The sequence below is a fragment of the Terrapene carolina genome, unplaced genomic scaffold, assembly GCF_002925995.2.
Source record: "Terrapene carolina triunguis isolate 2854851 unplaced genomic scaffold, T_m_triunguis-2.0 Scaffold66, whole genome shotgun sequence".
NCBI lineage: Eukaryota > Metazoa > Chordata > Testudines > Emydidae > Terrapene > Terrapene triunguis.
The window spans coordinates 32,207,606-32,225,185 of NW_020664417.1; the positions used below are offsets into that span (position 1 = coordinate 32,207,606).

At 42.3% G+C, this 17,580-nt stretch overlaps 1 protein-coding gene across 2 annotated transcripts in view; it reads right to left on the reverse strand.

Moving 5' to 3' along the window:
- Window positions 1-14,622, reverse strand: part of SPOCK3 (SPARC (osteonectin), cwcv and kazal like domains proteoglycan 3) — a 403,820-nt gene extending 389,198 nt beyond the window's left edge. For both annotated transcript variants that reach the window (XM_026647880.2, XM_026647878.2), the window contains exons 1-2: window positions 14,516-14,622; window positions 14,103-14,285 (exon numbers count right to left, since the gene is read on the reverse strand). In XM_026647880.2, the coding sequence (XP_026503665.1) occupies window positions 14,103-14,285 (183 nt within the window). In that variant the 5' untranslated portion in view covers window positions 14,516-14,622. The remainder of the gene's footprint in view (window positions 1-14,102; window positions 14,286-14,515) is intronic.
- Window positions 14,623-17,580: the final 2,958 nt, after the last annotated feature.

Consider the following 17,580-nt stretch of genomic DNA (forward strand, 5'->3'; position numbering starts at 1 on the left):
TAGACATAAAATGTAAAAACTTAAATATCTTAGAAACAGTAGCCAATCAGTTGTTTTAATTGTCATATTTGACTTCAGCACATCAAAATACATAATAGCACATTTTATCTCTGAAGCAGACGACTTCTCAAAAATTGTAGACCAGTGATATTAGTACTTTAAAATTACATCTTTGAAACAGCTCAAATATTTTAATAATGATTACTGAAAAATGTGAAAAATATAAAAAAAACCCACATTTAAGGGATTAGAGTGAAAGTCTGAATATCCCAGCTATTCTATATTAAATTTCTAATAATAATAGATCCTGTAGCTTCATTCATTCTTCCTCCTCAACTATAAAACAACTCTTGCAGCTTCTGCTGCTACCACCATGTATTACTTTATTGAAGCTATTTATACTACACTATATTAGGCACAGATGGCAGGAGTCAATTCCAATAAGATTTAAGGAGTAAGACATGACAAGTGGTGAATATCCATATCCACTAAATAACATAGAGCAAGTAAAATAGAGATTATTGTTCAGAGAAAGGAGATAAGATAACCGTTTCATCTTATCTGCTTTACCTTAGATTATAAAGCCAATCTAAAGAAAGAATATTACAGTTTACTTTACTCCTAAATATCTGCCAGATAAAGAGCTTCCAAGCTAGTGCTTTCCAAGAGAGTTTTTTAAAATTAACAATAGTTTGAGATTAGTACAGAACATCAGAAGAAGAAAAAAAATAGATAGTTCTTCACAAAAACAAAAGTTGAAAGATAAACCAAGATAGACACCCCGCAAGCATTCCTCCCCCACACACGAAAATACAAACTGAAGACGATAATACAAATTAAAAAAAAAAAAAGTTCCAGTGTGCAAGAAAATACAATCCTAAATAGATTTTACTTAAATGTACATATCATCCAAGTTTAATCTCCATTTAAAAAAAAAATCTGAAAGTTTTAGATATACTTTAGATTCTAGAAAGTAAATGACAGAATACAGTAATTTATAATTGTCACAGGTTTAAAAAAAAATACTGGCCATTTTTTCCAGTTACTAGTTTCATTTTAAAAATCAATGAAATGCACTTTATTTATAATAGATAGCAATACTAAAGTCACCAAAAAGGCATGACAAATACAAGTTATATGGAGAATTGGTGAGCAAAGATCTCATAGCTCTTCAGGGTTGGACAAAGCAGTAATTTCCCTTAAAGTAGCTTTATTCATGGGTTTTTTTGTTTGTTTGAAAAACACAAGACATCTCTAAGGTCAACCTAGACACAGGTTGGCAGTCTAACATTTTTGAAACACAGTACTGAAAGTTAGGGTTTTTAACCAATTTAAGCCACACACACACACACACACACACACACACACACATCTTCCTGCTTTCGTATCACCAGTTCTGTTACTACAGGAATGAAATCTAGACATTCAGCTAGTTCCACATTGTTCTTCAAACCTCAGATCAGTGAAATGCAGCTTTGCATTTGAGATACTATATGACTGTAGTACATTTTGCACTGCTTGCATCTACACTGACATCAGGAGAGAAGAGGACAAGACTGTCTCTGGCATATATGATTTAAAAAAAAAAAACACACACAACACGAGACACCCACCCACTATCAATGGAACAAGAAGGTAGAATAGTAGCTGGGGCCAAGAGAGAAGATGCAATGAAACCCTCTTGTAGCCACAACTGATACCTGAAAAGCATCAGTCACTCTGCAGACCAAAGAAAAAGAGCAGCCAGGATTCAGACAGATAGGATGCTTATGACCTATATAGGAGAAGTGCACTTTCTAAGTAAACTGTAGCAGTTTCCCAACAGAGTTCTCTTATGGATTTATTTATTAAGCAAAAATTAAGATTAGGGAGTTGGATTTAAAATTATGTAAATTTTCAGTTTTAGTTAACTGTAGAACTATTACAGCTACTTTTATTTTACTCCTGCCTTCATAAAAAGCTACAGAGTTATAACAGATAATTACAAAGACTAAAGTACATGCTTTAATACAATTAGGACTGGGCCACCCTAGATGAAAACTACACCAGGGAAGAGTCCTACAACCAGGTATTTGAGGCCAATCCCTTTATCAATAAAATCCTCAACCAAAATCTGAGGAAAGAGAAGAGTACACCCTGTAACTTTTGACAATAATTCAAGGTCAAGCCATCAAGAAGACCAGTACCATTCATATTCTGGTTTTGGATAAGACACCTGATCTTGCCTACATCATAGAAACCGGATTTAATACCGCCCCTGTGTAGCCCAGCAAAACAAAAAGAAAAAGTTTATTAGCAGTATTGCTCCACTTCAAACTCAGGAACCTAATACTATAGCTTAGAAACAAAAGCCTTTCAATACATCGGTTGTTAGCAAAGTAAAGAGCAAGAGACACCTGGGACGACTCCTCTCTGGAAAAACGGCCTTCTTCAGACCCCCAGTTCATTGTTCCTGGCAACTTCAGTTTCCATATACACAATCCCAAGGATAGATCTGTCCCCATTTATTGTTTTATGTAGCAAGTCTCAGGGTCCTGTTCATCTCCTCTCCAAGCCTAGAAAAATCAGATGACATTTTTGAACTCTGATGCTTTCTTCCACTTCCAGCTTGCTAGGAAATTTTAGCCAGTTTCTTCTACATGTAACCCTTGAGCTAGGTGGAGGTGGCAGCAACAAGGGTTAGGTTCAAGGTCTAGAAGTTCCTCTCAACAATGCAAACTAGGATCAGCTCGAGCTCCCACCCAGTAATCTGGGAACATTAAACACCACTCCGGGCACCTCTACGAGGCAATACTCCCTCTCACAAGCACTGACTCCGTGTATAGCAAAGAAAGCTTTTAATAAAAAAGGAAAAGGAACCCAGTATTAATTTGGGAAAACACAACCACCATGATTTGGTAGCATATGACCTAGAGCAAACACCCTCCCAAGAATATGTTGGGCAGTGTCCTTTGCCTCAGTTTCTCACCTTGCAGTGTAGAAGTCTGACAAGCAAACGTTCCTTTAACACACCTCTCCCTCTACTGCACCTCACTCACAGTTGCTGTCCTTGGTCAGTGAAGGCGAGTTCAGAGTTGAGATCACCTCTTAACCCAGAGGGAGGGTGGGGAAGGCACTGAGCAATGCCTCAGCTACTGCGGCCACTACTGCAATTAGCTCAGTAGTCACCATTCACTCTGCCGTTGCTGTCGCCACCACTATTATTCACTGACAACATTGGCCGCTGCTTCTCTATTACAATGTAGTTGCTTTCTGAGCTTCCACCAGGAAGCCCAGTTCTCAGTGATTTCACAAGGTAGTGGGGAACCTCACTGCTAGTGCTGGCTGTGCACTCTTTCACTTGAATACTATCCCAGGCTAGATCTACAACTCCGCACCTTATCAGTTATTTCAGCTCTAGTGCTCACTTAACAAAACAAGGACTCAATTGAATCTTATCAGTGTCTCTTTAAACAGTGAAGAGGGGAGGGTCAAATGGTCTTTAAGATTCCTTAGGCAAAACCCACACCACCAGATGGGGAGGGAGAGAGGAATACCTGACTGCACCCTTTCACTGGGATTTGGCATCCCTACCCCATTTAGCGAGTGAGGTTCAGTTTAGGGCTTGTCTACACTGTCAATTTACAATGCTGCAACTTTCTCGTTCAGGGGTGTGAAAAACACCCCCGAGTGCAGCAAGTTTCAGGGCTGTAAAGCGCCAGTGTAGACAGTGCACTAGCGCTGGGAGCCGCACTCCCAGCGCTGGTAACTATAGCTCTCGTGGAGGTGGCATTTTTAGAGCGCCTGAGAGCTCTCTCCCGGAGCTGTGCCACGACCACACAAGCCACGTTAAAGTTCTGCCACAGCAGCGTTTTAGCATTGCCAGTGTAGACTAGCCCTTAGGATGACCCCTCAATCAACGCAGAGCTAAGCACAGTTCCACTGCCCTTTATTCTTACAAAAAGGATAACAGCATTTCATTACCCCTGCACTCAATACTAAAGTGATTTGTAACCAAACACTAGCTAAAATTGATCACTTTGCCTAGCTATCCAGCAGATGAGGATGCTTTGTCAGAGTAGGTGTGCTTGTGACGTTGTGCAGTCTACATGGTTTTATAAAAATATAATAATAAGTCAATATAATGTAACTGGGATAGATTTAGAGAAAATACGGTAATAAGTGATATAATGTAACTGGGATATGCTTCATGCAAAAGGTCTCTTGTAAGGTATCATTACAAAGTGCATAATCTACTGAGTATGATCATCTAATTTGTATAAATGTACCACTCTTGTATCTAAAACTAGAAATATAAAATGTAACTCTGAGGGCCTATTGTAATTATGTAAAGTGTGGGCCATTAATGATGGTTTGGAATCTTGATGACTCCCATTGTCTGCAGATGGCTGTTTACCTGTGAGTCTCCCTGTATATGTGTGTGCTGGCAAGTGAGTAATGAAGTCTTGCAGTGACATGTGATCATGTCACCTGAACTGGAATCCATCTTTAACCTGGTGCTTTTCCAGTGGGGGGGGGGGTGGAAACCCAGAGAGACAAAGGGTTCCCGCCTTATGCAAAAGATATATAAAGGGGTGGAACAGAAGAGGGAAGGAGAGGAGCCATCATGGAGAATCCCCTAGATAACACCTAAGCTGGAACAAAAGCTGTACCAGGGGAAAGAATTGTGCCCAGGCCTGGAAGGTGTCCAGTCTGAGAAAAACTTACTGAAGCATCTCTGAGGGTGAGATTATCTGTATTTAGTTTGATTAGGCATAGATTTGCGCATTTTATTTTATTTTGCTTGTGACTTACTTTGTTCTGTCTGTTACTACTTTGAACCACTTAAATCCTACTGTCTGTATTTAATAAAAATCACTTTTTATTTAGTAATTTACTCAGAGTATGTATTAATACCTGGGGGAGCAAACAGCTGTGCATATCTCTCTATCAGTGTTATAGAGGGCGAACAATTTATGAGTTTACCCTGCATAAGCTTTATGCAGGGTAAAACGGATTTATCTGGGTTTAGACCCCACTGGGAGTTGGGCATCTGAGTGCTAAAGACAAGCACACTCCTGTGAGCTGTTTTTGGGTAAACTTGTAGCTTTGGGACAAGTGATTCGGACCCTTGGTCTGTGTTGGAGTCAGACAGGAGTGTCTGACTCAGCAAGACGGGGTGCTGGAGTCCTGAGCTGGCAGGCAAAACAGAAGCAGGGGTAGTCTTGGCACATCGGGTGGCAGCTCCCAAGGGGGTTTCTGTGGTCCAACCCGTCACAGTGCTTATGGAAGCACTGTCTGTTCCTGGAGTCTTCACCACTCCCCCGCTCCTCACCAAGGATCCTAGAAATCAATTTGCCACGGGAAAAAAAAAATGTGGAATCTGTGTTTTTACAAAAATGTAAAAACTTATACAGTGGCACTCCAATTATCTAATTGGGACCAGGGCCAGATCAGATAATCAAAAATTCAGATAATCAGTAGAATGGGCAGGACTCAGCCTGTCATCTTAAATATTGTAAATATATCAATAAAACAATTGATACAGGGTTGGTTTAAAAAAAAAAAAAAAAAAAAAAAAAGAGTATCAATGAAAACTAGGATTTCTGGTCCTCAGTAGATGTCAGGGGAGAGCTCACTCAGACCCTGCCATGTTAAATATCCTCATACCTTCTTGTCAACTGTCTAAAATGGGCCATCTTGATCACTAGAAACTTTTCCTCCTGCTGATAATAGCTCATCTTAATTAGCCTCTTACAGTTGGTATGGCTACTTCCACTTTTTCATGTTCTCTGTATGTATTTTTATATGATATCTTCTTACTATATGTTCCATTCTATGCATCTGATGAAGTGGGCTGTAGCCCACAAAAGCTTATGCTCAAATAAATTTGTTAGTCTTTAACATGCCACAAGTACTCCTGTTCTTTTTGCAGATACAGACTAACACAGCTGCTACTCTGAAACCTGCTTACAAAGAGGAACAAGGATTCATGAGCCAATCACTTCTGGGCAGGATTACTGTAATGCATCTGGAAGCTGAGTTGAAGGTGAAAGCATTTCCCAGTGGAAGAGGACAAAAGGATAACTTCAGTGTTGCAATGCTCCCACCGCACAGCTGACATTGGTGTAACAGATAAAGTCTGATCTCTCATTTCCATGTAGTAGTTACATCAAAGTGATACCATAGATGTTCCAATCACAGCTTCCTAGTTAAAGTGGAGTTCATTTATGTGCTATAAACATCTTTTCATCACAGAGGATCCAACACAATCATTTCAGTACAATTTAACCATCTTGAGGTAAAAGGCAATACTGCACAATGGTTTAGGACAAAACACACACCGAATCCACCTGAAACTCCAGGTAGATTTTAGATAGAACACTGGAAATAACATGCTTGCAACAACAAAAAAGTAGCATGTTTAATGATCAGAAGTGGATTGGAACTTAGTTTTTAAATATTGAGTGAAAGAAGTTATTACTCTTAGGGTACCTCTCCACTACAAACTGTGACAGACCCAGACCAGTGGGGTACAGGACAAATATACTGGTCACTGGATGAGTAGTTTTCTGTTCCCTGAGTGACCAGAGCAGGGGCTGCACTAGAGTAATCAGGAACCTGCTAGAACCAGTTAAGGCAGGCAGGTTAATTAGGAGACCTGGAGCCAATTAAGAAGCTTCTAGAATCAATTAAGGCAGACTAATCAGGGCACCTGGGTTTTAAAAAGGAGCTCACTTCAGTTTGTGGTGGGAGTGTGAGGAGCTGGGAGCAAGAAGCGGAGAGTGAGTGCTGCTGGAGGACTGAGGAGCACAAGCGTTATCAGACACCAGGAGGAAGGTCCTGTGGTGAGAATAAAGAAGGTGTTTGGAGGAGGCCATGGGGAAGTAGCCCAGGGAGTTGTGGCTGTTATAGGAGGCACTATAGACAGCTGCAGTCCACAGGGCTCTGGGCTGTAACTCAGAGTACAGGGTGGGCCCAGGTTCCCCCCAAACCTACCAATTGACCTGGACTGTGGGTTCTTCCAGAGGGGAAGGTCTCTGGGCTGTTCCCCAACCCACATGGTGAATCTCTGAGGCAAGAAAATCCGCCAATAAGCGCAGGACCCACCAAGATAGAGGAGGGACTTTGTCACAAAACACACAACAGACCTGCAGCAGCAAGTCTCTGAGCCTGGGTCAACTGACTCAGGCTTTACTACAGAGCTAAAATATTAGCAGTGTAAACATTCCCACTTGAGCAGTTTCAACTCTGAAACCCAGCGAAGGGGAAGGGTCTAAAGCCCAGCTGCAGCATAAGCATGAATGACTACATTGCTATTCTTAGCCCTATTGTGCAAGTTGACCCCAGCTTTAAGACTTGCTGCCACAGGGCTTTTTTCTAGTGTAGTTAGTTATACCCTTCAAGTTCCCTCTAACTGCATCTTGGAGTTTGGGTTTAGCATTGATTCAACAAGAAGAATGACACAAGATTCCATGGAGGTACCTCTCTGATCAGTATTGTGTGCAATCATTCAATACTAACCCTACTCAAGTTGTGGGATTGTGACCAGTCTAACTGTAGATAGTCTAGATGTGACAGCCAAAGTTAGTTAGGACTTAGTTTCTGGAATATAGCGATGCAAACAAACATAGAAGTTGCATGAAATTTTCTACAGATGGTTGCACAGAGTAAAAGTTTTCCAAAGGTATATAAAATGACTAAGTAACCTTAAGTCAAAGTCAATGTGTCTTATTTTAGCATTGCTAATCAGAAGGGTCTTTGGAATCACACACGGGTCTCATGAAATGCAATTTATGGTAGATTATAAACCTACTAAAACATTCAGAATGAAGTCCTACTTTCCAATTAGCATCTTGTCCTTTAACTATTGGGGAAAGGCTTCTACCATAATTCAAAACAGCATCAATAGAAAAGAATACTTCACGTTCAGGGGCGGATTAACAAATTTGCCGCCCCCCGCCAGCTCACCCCCGTGGCAAGCCGGGGAGGGAGGGGAGTTGTGGCGTGCTAGGGGGGATGGCGGCAGTGGAGCAGGGGTGAGCTGGAGCAGGGAGTGGTTCCCTGCTGCCCTCCCCCCCCCCAAGAGTTACTCCCCGTGCCCGCCGGCCCCAGCTCACCTCGCTATCCCCCGAACGGGCCGCTACTCGCTTCTCCTCCCTCCCAGCGCTTCCCTCCCAGGCTTGCCGCGCGAAAGGGGGAGAAGGGGAGTTGCGGCGCACTCGGGGGATGGCGGTGGTGGAGGAGCAGAGGTGAGCTGGGGTGGGCCGGGGAGCGGTTCCCGGCCCCCCGTTACTCCCCGCGCCCACGGGCCCTAGCTCACCTCTGCTCTGCCTCCTCTGAGCGCGCTGCAACTCGCTTCTCCCTCCCTCCCAGCGCAGCAAGTCTGGGAGGGAGGTGGAAGGAGGGAAGCAAGGCACACCTGGGGGAGGAGGCGGGCCGGGGATTTGGGGAAGGGGCGGAGTTGGGGAGGGGGCAAGAGCAAACTTGCTGCCCTAGGCCTAGGCGATAATACGCCGCTGTTCACATTGTTTATAAAACTTCCATAATAGTTGATCTCTCTCTCCTTGGATACTCAAATTCTTCGGTTGATCATTATGTGCTTTGAAATGACATGCTGGCCATTATTAGTTAAATGTATGCACTGAAGTGCTTGATTCCATCTAGAAAAATGGAAGGTGATGCTTCCAGAACTACCATACTTACAAAGGAGAATGAAATTTTTTGTGTGACAATCGCTCCTGGGCTCACAGCCACTGGATCCCCCAGTCAGGTACACAAAGCAGTAGATTTTCATTTAGCTGTCACTTCTAAGGCATGACAACCAGCAGTAGTCGTCTTTTCCCATGTTGTTTCTGGGTGGCATTGATATCACATCACTACCATAATCTCATATCAGGCCTACCTTCCCTCCAGAGGCTCTGGCAAGCAGCAGTCTCTCAAGCAGCTATTGGTCTCAGACAGGTTTCTCAGAGTAGAGCTGAAGGTCTGCAATGCTCCCCCACCAGCACCAAACTGAGTGACACTTTCCCCTTCCTCCCTCCAAGCCTACACCCCACTACACCCTTTATTACTAAAGTAACCATTAAACAAGTTCTGAAGCAGTAGTCTTTCTTCCCAATTTAGTTTTAACAACAACAACAACAAAAAGGCTGTAACATAAGTAGCTATGGGAGATAACAGTGCAACTACTCGGTATCGGTGGGGAAAAAGTGCTAATAATGTGCTGGATATAAGTGTTGTTGCATTTAACGTGCTAATGCAAACACTGTAATAGAGTATTAATGTCCCAATGTACTGTAGCTTGTTTTAACTTACCGTAATACTAGAAGTGGTGCATGAGAAGCTCTCTTAAAAGCTGACACTATAGCAGTGATATTCCCAAGCCAGCATGCGTAGGGCTGGGGAAGGGGAGTGCATTTAGGTATAAGTAACATCTCTCACACCAAACAGGAACTTTTCCACAGTTCATTGCAATTTGGAAGTGTGATTATTATACCTGGTCTTACAAACACCATTACATATGAACAAGGTCAATAATTCCCCCCTCCCCACCAAAAAATATATGCAGAGTTGTGCTTCTGCATATAGTATCTATCAGATGAATATTGAGTTCCCAGCTCTTCAAGAAGCAGTAAAGATGCAGCAGCCAAGCCACAGGTTGAATCCTACTGCAAACGGCATGGGTGATGCAGGAGGCATTCTGAAGCAAGAGGAGATTGCTGGAAAACTTTAAATAAGACACAAAGAATAAAGTGTTCCTAGGTTTTGTTTGTCAGATTTATTGTATTATATATAGTAAGTGTTTAATATAAAAACCAGGTAGTAGGGTTTACAATGTTATAACAAGAGATTATGCTATTACCATTATCCAGTCAACTTGCACACTACTATTTTGAATTAGTGATAATTAACAGACAGAGAGGGATAGAGAAGAAAGCTGAATTTAGAGAATTATTAACCAGATTCCTGGCTATTCACCAGCCACCTTTCTCCAGTCCATCAGCACAAAGCACCATAAACCCAGTAGAATTTGGCCAAGAGAATATTCACCTCAAATTGGCATCTGCTACACTTCTCCCCACCCCCACCCCCATTCCCAGTCACCACTATTCAGAATATAGCTAAGTGAAAAGGTGGCATGGCTGAAGCATTTAGCAGGCAATTGAAAACTAGAATAGAGTATAGTAGCCCTGAGAACACTGCTGAATTCAGAGCACTGGGTCTGCAGCTAGTCAGCAGTCAGACTGAGGAGACATAACTGGCACCTTAACCCTTCTTTCCTTCACAAGCTGCACTAAGCACAGTTTAGATACAGCCCTGTATCTGATCCACAGTATCTGTCACACTTCTGGTTCTCATGGGAATGAGTATACTTTGAGTATTAAAAAAAAAAAAGTGCACTAAAGCATTTCTCTTTTTAAAAATATATATATCTTTAACATTCTATCCTAAATTTTTGCACAAAACCAGTGATGTCCATGAGAGTTCTGCACATAGATCAATGCCAGTATATAGAAGCCTCCAACATATACACAGCTTTCCAGTGTTTTATAGTGAGACATGTCTCTCGCCTAGACCAGTTTCATAATTCTCTACAGATTTGTCACCAAGATCAAGGACTACAGTGAAAAGACATTCCAGGCAAAGGGGAGTGCGGGGGGGGGGGGGGGGGAATCAGTTATGTGTTTTTACAGCTCTGTACAGACAGATTCTGTAAGCCAATATTATTACTGAATTAATGAATGTTTGCATTGCTTAAACTCTTTCCCTAAAATTCTGACATTCTAGGAGACATTAACTTCAGAGAATTTTTTATGTTAGATCAGATTTAGTTTTAGTTAAAGAACATATGTTTATGAACAATCTTTCTGAACTACCCTGAATTCTTTCACTGTAATCTAAAAAACACTTAAGAAACTGAGCCAATGAGGCAGAAGTCAGTCATTACCTCATAAATTAAGCCTTTAATACTTCCCCCCACCCCCCCAAAAAAACTCCATCTCCCCTACACAACTGTTTTTTTTCCTGGTTTGTGGAAAACAGGTTTCTTTCTGAATAGTGAAAAAAAATTATAAATAAAGGCCTCACAAAGCAGCACTTCCAATTTTAACTCCTTATACGTGTGTGTGTGTGTGTGTGTATAAAGTATATGTATTTGTGCTGTTCTGTCCTGAGGTAGGAGGCAACATTTGTTTTTCTTAAAACTTTTTAAAGCAGCAATGAAGTATCTAACCCCAATTTCAAAGAGTCACATTACAAAAAGTCAAACAGATTCACTAAAATGTATTACTCAGTTATCTAAGAATTGAAGATAATAGTTCAAGGCTGCTTGAAATGAGTTCTCCTTTTCTTGGGGGGCGCTTGCAAACTGCTGGACAAATAGTTAAGTTCAGTTTTCAGTTATTGATTTGCTCCAGTTATATTCTATGGATTTCTGCAAACCCACCAACAGTTATACTTAACTGCAAAAAAATTTCTGTTATAACCACTTCCTAATGAGTTAGAATAGTTAGATTTCAATACAATAAGCAACCGACTCTTATTCTATATGAGAAATAAGATTAGAATCCTCACAGAAATAAACTTCATAAAACAATGAGAAAATAAATTTATATATAAAAAAGTAGAATATATATAAAAATTAAAAAAAATATGAAATAAGCCAGCGTATTTGTAAGGGTTGCCTAAAAATGATCTGTATTCAGTGCTCACTCAGAATAGTAACTTTTAAAACCCTTGGGATACCTACCTGTCACAGAGTAAATTATCTGACTAATATCCAGTATATGCCAATGGGCACCCAAGAGACAGACATTAGACAGTACTTGTCTTCCAGACAGGCTGGAGATGCTATCTTATGGAAGTGATATTGTCTAATTATAAAATTTAACTTATGAGTTGTTTGGCATTGTCCACAACAGTACTTAATCCTATAATATTTACATAGCACTGCATGTTTCTGAAGAAATATTGAAACATCTTTTAAAAAAACAAATATTAGTATTTAAGAGGTGTTTGGCATAACTCACAATACAGGTTTTAAATGTGTATAACATTGTGGAAGTGAATTTCCCATAAATGTAGAAGTAACTCATTTTTTAATTCATGCAATCTTAGTTCTCAAGTTCATATCTCACCTTCAAAATATACATTCAAGTACAATATTCAGAAGTGCATTGGATATAGCTCCTTTTTAGGAAGAAAAAAAAATGTTGTTTCCCCAGAATCACTAGAGTCAAGTACAGAGATGGGTTGTTATTGACAAACTGTAAGAGGAGAACCTTTTGAATATTGGAGTCTTAAACCAACTCAATAAGGGATAAATAGAAATCCACTGAGCAAATAGGGGGACATAAAAGCTACAAGATGTAGGACTTTATAGTTCCTGGAATGAATTGATTGAAAACAAAACAAAAAAAATAAACACACACACACACACACACACACACACACATCAGGGCATGCCAAAGTTAACAAACAGTAATGGTAAACAAAATAACAACCCATTAGCTTCCACTAAATTAAGTTGTCATGTTTGTTATGACAACAACTGAAGTGATCTGAGAGATCAGAACCACTATTCAACTCATGATATCTGGGCGAGAATTAGCTTTAATGTTCAGGTACTATTCCCATGCAGCTGAAATATGTTAGGATATACAAGCCATTTATGCCCTTACTTAGGTTCCATAGTAGGATTCATCTTTGAAGTATATTTCATAAAAAGTATTTTTCCTAAATAGCAACTATCCATATAGTCTGTTATATTGCTAATACTTCTCATTAGAACTTCTTGGTGTTGCAAAATGAATTTGAATATTGACACAAATTGTAAGGTACACATAGCATATTTTAAAGTCAGAAATTAGTATTTCTGCAGTAATCCATTTCAGGAGAGAGACAAAATCCATATTTCAATAGCAGTGGTGTTAACCTCATTTCAGGGAAAGAAACCACTAGACTCATTAAACAGAAAGTTACTGCCTTTCCACTTTACACATGAAACAATTTGTCAAGACTATCATGATTGCACTTGCACTGATTTGTGAAGCTGAACCCGATTTGTCTTCATTGCCTGCACTGGCAACTGCCTCTTCCTCTCTTTTCACTTTGCTCTTTTGATGCCTTGTGAATTTCACGTTTGGGCTACAGAGGTCACTGGAGGCCAAACGCTGGTACAGTGTGTCTATTTCCCAGTCTAATGGGGAAAAATAACTGGCCAAGTGGGCTATGCCCTAGTGAAAACATGATTGACTAGCTCTGGATTAGCGCACACCTGACATCCTAAGGCTTAAGCACTGGAAACGGAAGAGGGCAGTTTATTACAGGGCTCCTCTCAAATCAGGTGGAAAGAATGGCAGACATATCACGGCTAACGGTGCAACAGCCAGATCCGACCACGGGAGCCTCCTTTACTTGAATGACCCTTTGCAAAAGGCATAGTCCGACTTAACCCTTTTATTGTCGCCTCCAAGGAGGGTGGGGGGGAGGCACGTCGTCCTTTAAAAGTTAATATATCAACAAGGATCAGCACTTATGATACCAGTACTAACCCTGCTCAAGTAGCCCCTTCCCCTCCCCCACCGGGGTAGAGCCGACATCCCCCTACGCCGCCAGCTCTAGCTTAAAGTTCTTTAAAGGCCTATTAGTGACCGGATCGATCCTTATTGCTCAGCAGCAGGAGCACATCAGGGATCGCCTAGCAGCAGCACCACTGTGGGAGAGCACATCTTCCCCTCGCTCGCACACTCTCTCTCTCTCGCTGTGTTTACACTCCGCGCACCGCCATGGTGCAGAAACATCATTCAAGAAAAGTTCAGCCCGCACCGCTGCGATGGCTGCGCATAAGGGCCAATATTTTGCAATGCCATCAAAGCCAGCCTACAGGGAAGAATGTAGCACAGCCTCGCTCCAGCCTTCCGGGCCCGGTGGAGGGAACATGCAAGGTCTCCTTGGTTTTGCTGATACCGACTAACACTGCTACCACTCTGAAACCAGACATGAGAGGGTTTCAGAACTTATTACTTCCCCCGCCTGCGCCCTCCCCCAGCTAGAAGGGCCGAACCCAGCCGCGGCTGCATTTAACCCCAGACGAGTCGGTGGGGAGGGGTTGAACTTACGTCTCGGAATTTGTTCCACTGTCCGACCTCCTTGTCATACTGGGAGACGGTAGTGAGCCATTGTTTATCATCCAGAAAATTGCCGGGGTCCGACCTGCCCCCGGCTGCCGCCGCCGCTGCTGCTAGACCCTGGCTGTACCAAGCTGCTGCACACACGCACATGAAGGCTGCCACCTTCAGCATCTGTGCAAGAGGAGACACAAAGCGAGGGGGGTTCACAAACAAGAAGCCACACCACAGTGCCACACGGGAGCGCTCCCCGGGCAAAGCAGGGGCGAGAGGGGGGCAGGGAGCGGGAGCGGGGAGAGCCGCAGTAGGGATGCTCCCTCCCTCCACAAAGCGGAGGAGATAGGGTAGAGAGAGGAGGGGAGCTGAAGTCGGGGCGCGTAGAGCAATGGTGCCTAGCCCATCACCTTGCTGCAAGCCCCGCACCAGGCTCCCCGCTTCTACTGGAAATGCGGCTCGACGCTGCCAACTCCGGCTCTTTCTGGAGCTGCTGCACGCGCCGCCGTCTCGAGCCGTCCACTCAGCTCCCTGCGCCCGGCGCGCGTTCCACCCCGCCCTCCTCCCCGGCCCTCCCCCTGCTCCGCGCACGACTCCCGGCCAAGCCCCGCACAAGCCGGCGGGGCAAGCGGCGCCTGGTGCAGAGGCGAGGAGCGCGCGGATTCCATTGAGCCCCGCAGAACCTGACGCTGCTGGGGGATCAGCCCCTGGTTTTCATGATGATCATTTCACTGGGGGCTTTGTTTGCCACAGAAAGGCTGAAGCCCAAGTGGACAGAGAAACTTCGCCCCTAGGCCACACAATGTACTAACACCTTGTTCCCGGAGGCCTGTTGTTTGCTTTCTACCGTCCCACCTTGGCAGAGCGTCTTGTGGGAAACTCTTGTCAAGAAACTAAGGGCTGGTTTCTGCAACACGTGTGCTTAATACGCCAGTAATCTCATTCAGTTTATTGGGGCTAATCACATGAGGAAAGCTAAGCATGCCTGTAAATGCTTGCAGGATTATTGCCTAGCCAGATTTACAAAGGTACATCGGCACTTAGGTAATTATTACCCAACTTGTTTAGAAGCTTTTATAAATCACAGGTGCCTATCTGCATCTTTAGGCATCTAAATATGTTTATAAAATCTGGCCCTAAAAATCCCCTTTTCAAAAGTGGCTTAGGCACCAAGATATTTAGATGCCTAAATATGTCAGTAGATCAAGTGCCTAGTGTGATTTTCCAAAGCACCTAACTCCCTTTGAGAAAATTGCACTAGGCATTTGTCTGCATCTTTAGTTAACAAGTCTGTCTTTTAGAGCCTAAATCTCATTAAAAGTCAATCTCACTCCTAAATGCATAAATCACTTTTTAAAATGTTGCCCTAAGAGCTTGATGAAATTCATAGGAACTGCCATTCTGGATCACTCAGTCCAGTATCCTGTCCCCAACAATTGCCAGCACCAGATGCTTAGGAGGAAAGTGAAAGAAACCACACATTAGGCAGATGTGGGATTATCTAATCACCCACCCCCTATGAAAGTTGCAGCATAGCCCCTAATATGACCGATATGATGGATATTATGAGCTATCTGAGAATATTGTATCAACTTTATAAACATTACAGCTATCGTATGGGCGAGGGTTTATACTTTAGCTCCATAGCAGGCGATGAGGAGGAGAATTACAGGAGTTTACTGCAGGAACGATGGGGGCGGGATTTATGTAGCTAGTCTGAAGAAGCCTCACCCACTTGGGGGGAAATTGGACATCCTGGTTTGAACTGTTTACAGAAGACTAAGAAACAAAGAGCTGAGAACTGTATAAAGGGACCACCCTGGGGAAAGGAAGTAAGTCATTCTACCTCAGTCCAGGAATTGACATGACACTGTCACCAAGCAGGACAGAACCTGTGAGAGGGGTTTGGAAGTATAGTACTCATTCCTATGAGGGCCTCTATGTGGAAGATGGATGACAGCTTGGCAAACTTGGATCAGCATCTAAGATGTTTATTGTTTTTAAGATATGTTTTCTCTGTAATGCTTTTGTTCTGAGTAAATAATGCTTTGTTTATGAAGGTTGACTAGTCATTGGTTAACCTGTCATTGTCCCCTGAGAGAGCTGTAAGTGCTGGACTAAACTCAGACCAGTTGCAATAATCACAGTGAATTGCAGCCTAAATCCTCAATCTAATGGGAGAGAGTCATAGGATTCTACCCCAAGAAAGGTGACAGCTAGTGGCCTGAAAGCTAAGTAGGATGCACTCAAGGAGCTTTCAAAAGGATCAGAGGTGCAGTTACCTTTGGAACTGATACACATAACACTTAAATCCTTATGCATGGGATTTTATATCCCTTCCTAAAGGATTTGTTACCACTAATTAATTATAACTCTGGCTATTTTTGTTATCCAAATAAAAGCCTAGATCCTCTTTGAATTTTGCTAAATTCTTGGTTTTAATGACTTCTTATGGTAAAAAGTTTAATTGTATTTTGTGTGAAAAAGTATTTCCTCTTACTAGTTTGATTTTGCCACTTTTCCATTTCATTGGCATGTCCCCTTGTTCTTACATGATAGGGAGAAAAGAAGCTCCTAGTCTACTTATTGTGTATACTTTTATCATGTCCCCTCTTATTCAAATCCTTTCTCATATGAACAAATCTCTTCTTTTCAATCTCTCATGAAATTAGAGTTTTGCCATCCCCCCTAATCATTCTTTTTGCCCTTCTTTATTAGGGGGATGACAAAACTCTAATTTCATGAGAGATTGAAAAGAAGAGGTTTGTTTATCTGAGAAAGGAGTTGAATGAGAGGGGAGTAGTGGCTAGAGCCCAAGTCACGTACTAGGGCCCCCTTGTCCAGGCACTGTACAAACACACAACAAAAAGGGGGCAAGGGGGAGAGATAGCTCAGTGGTTTGAGCCTTGGCCTGCTAAACCCAGGGTTATGAGTTCAATCCTTGAGGGGGTCACTTAGAGATTGGGGGCAAAATCAGTACTTGGTCCTGCTAGTGAAGGCAGGGGGCTGGACTCAATGACCTTTCAGGGTCCCTTCCAGTTCTATGAGATAGGTATAGCTCCATGTATAGAATGAGGCAGTGATTATATAATATAAAAAGACTGTACATTATTTTTTCCATTAGACTTTATTTTTGTTTTAAATGTAGCACTGCAGTAGTTCCTAGCAACCTTAATAATTGATCAGGGCCCCATTGTGCTAGGCACTGTGAAAATATAACAAAAAGATAGTTTCTGTCCCCAAAGAGCTTACAATTCTCGGCCCCAATTCTCCAAACATTTACCACACATGCTTAACTTTACTGGAAGCAGAGCTTCTCTAAACCCCCTCAAATTGCACTCACTATTCCAGATCACAGTGAACCAATGATCTATATAATGGCATTATAATACTTTCTGGATTATTCTCCACAGGGCCGGCTCTAGCGTTTCTGCCACCCCAAGCAAAAAAAAAAAAAAAAAAAAAAAAAAAAAAA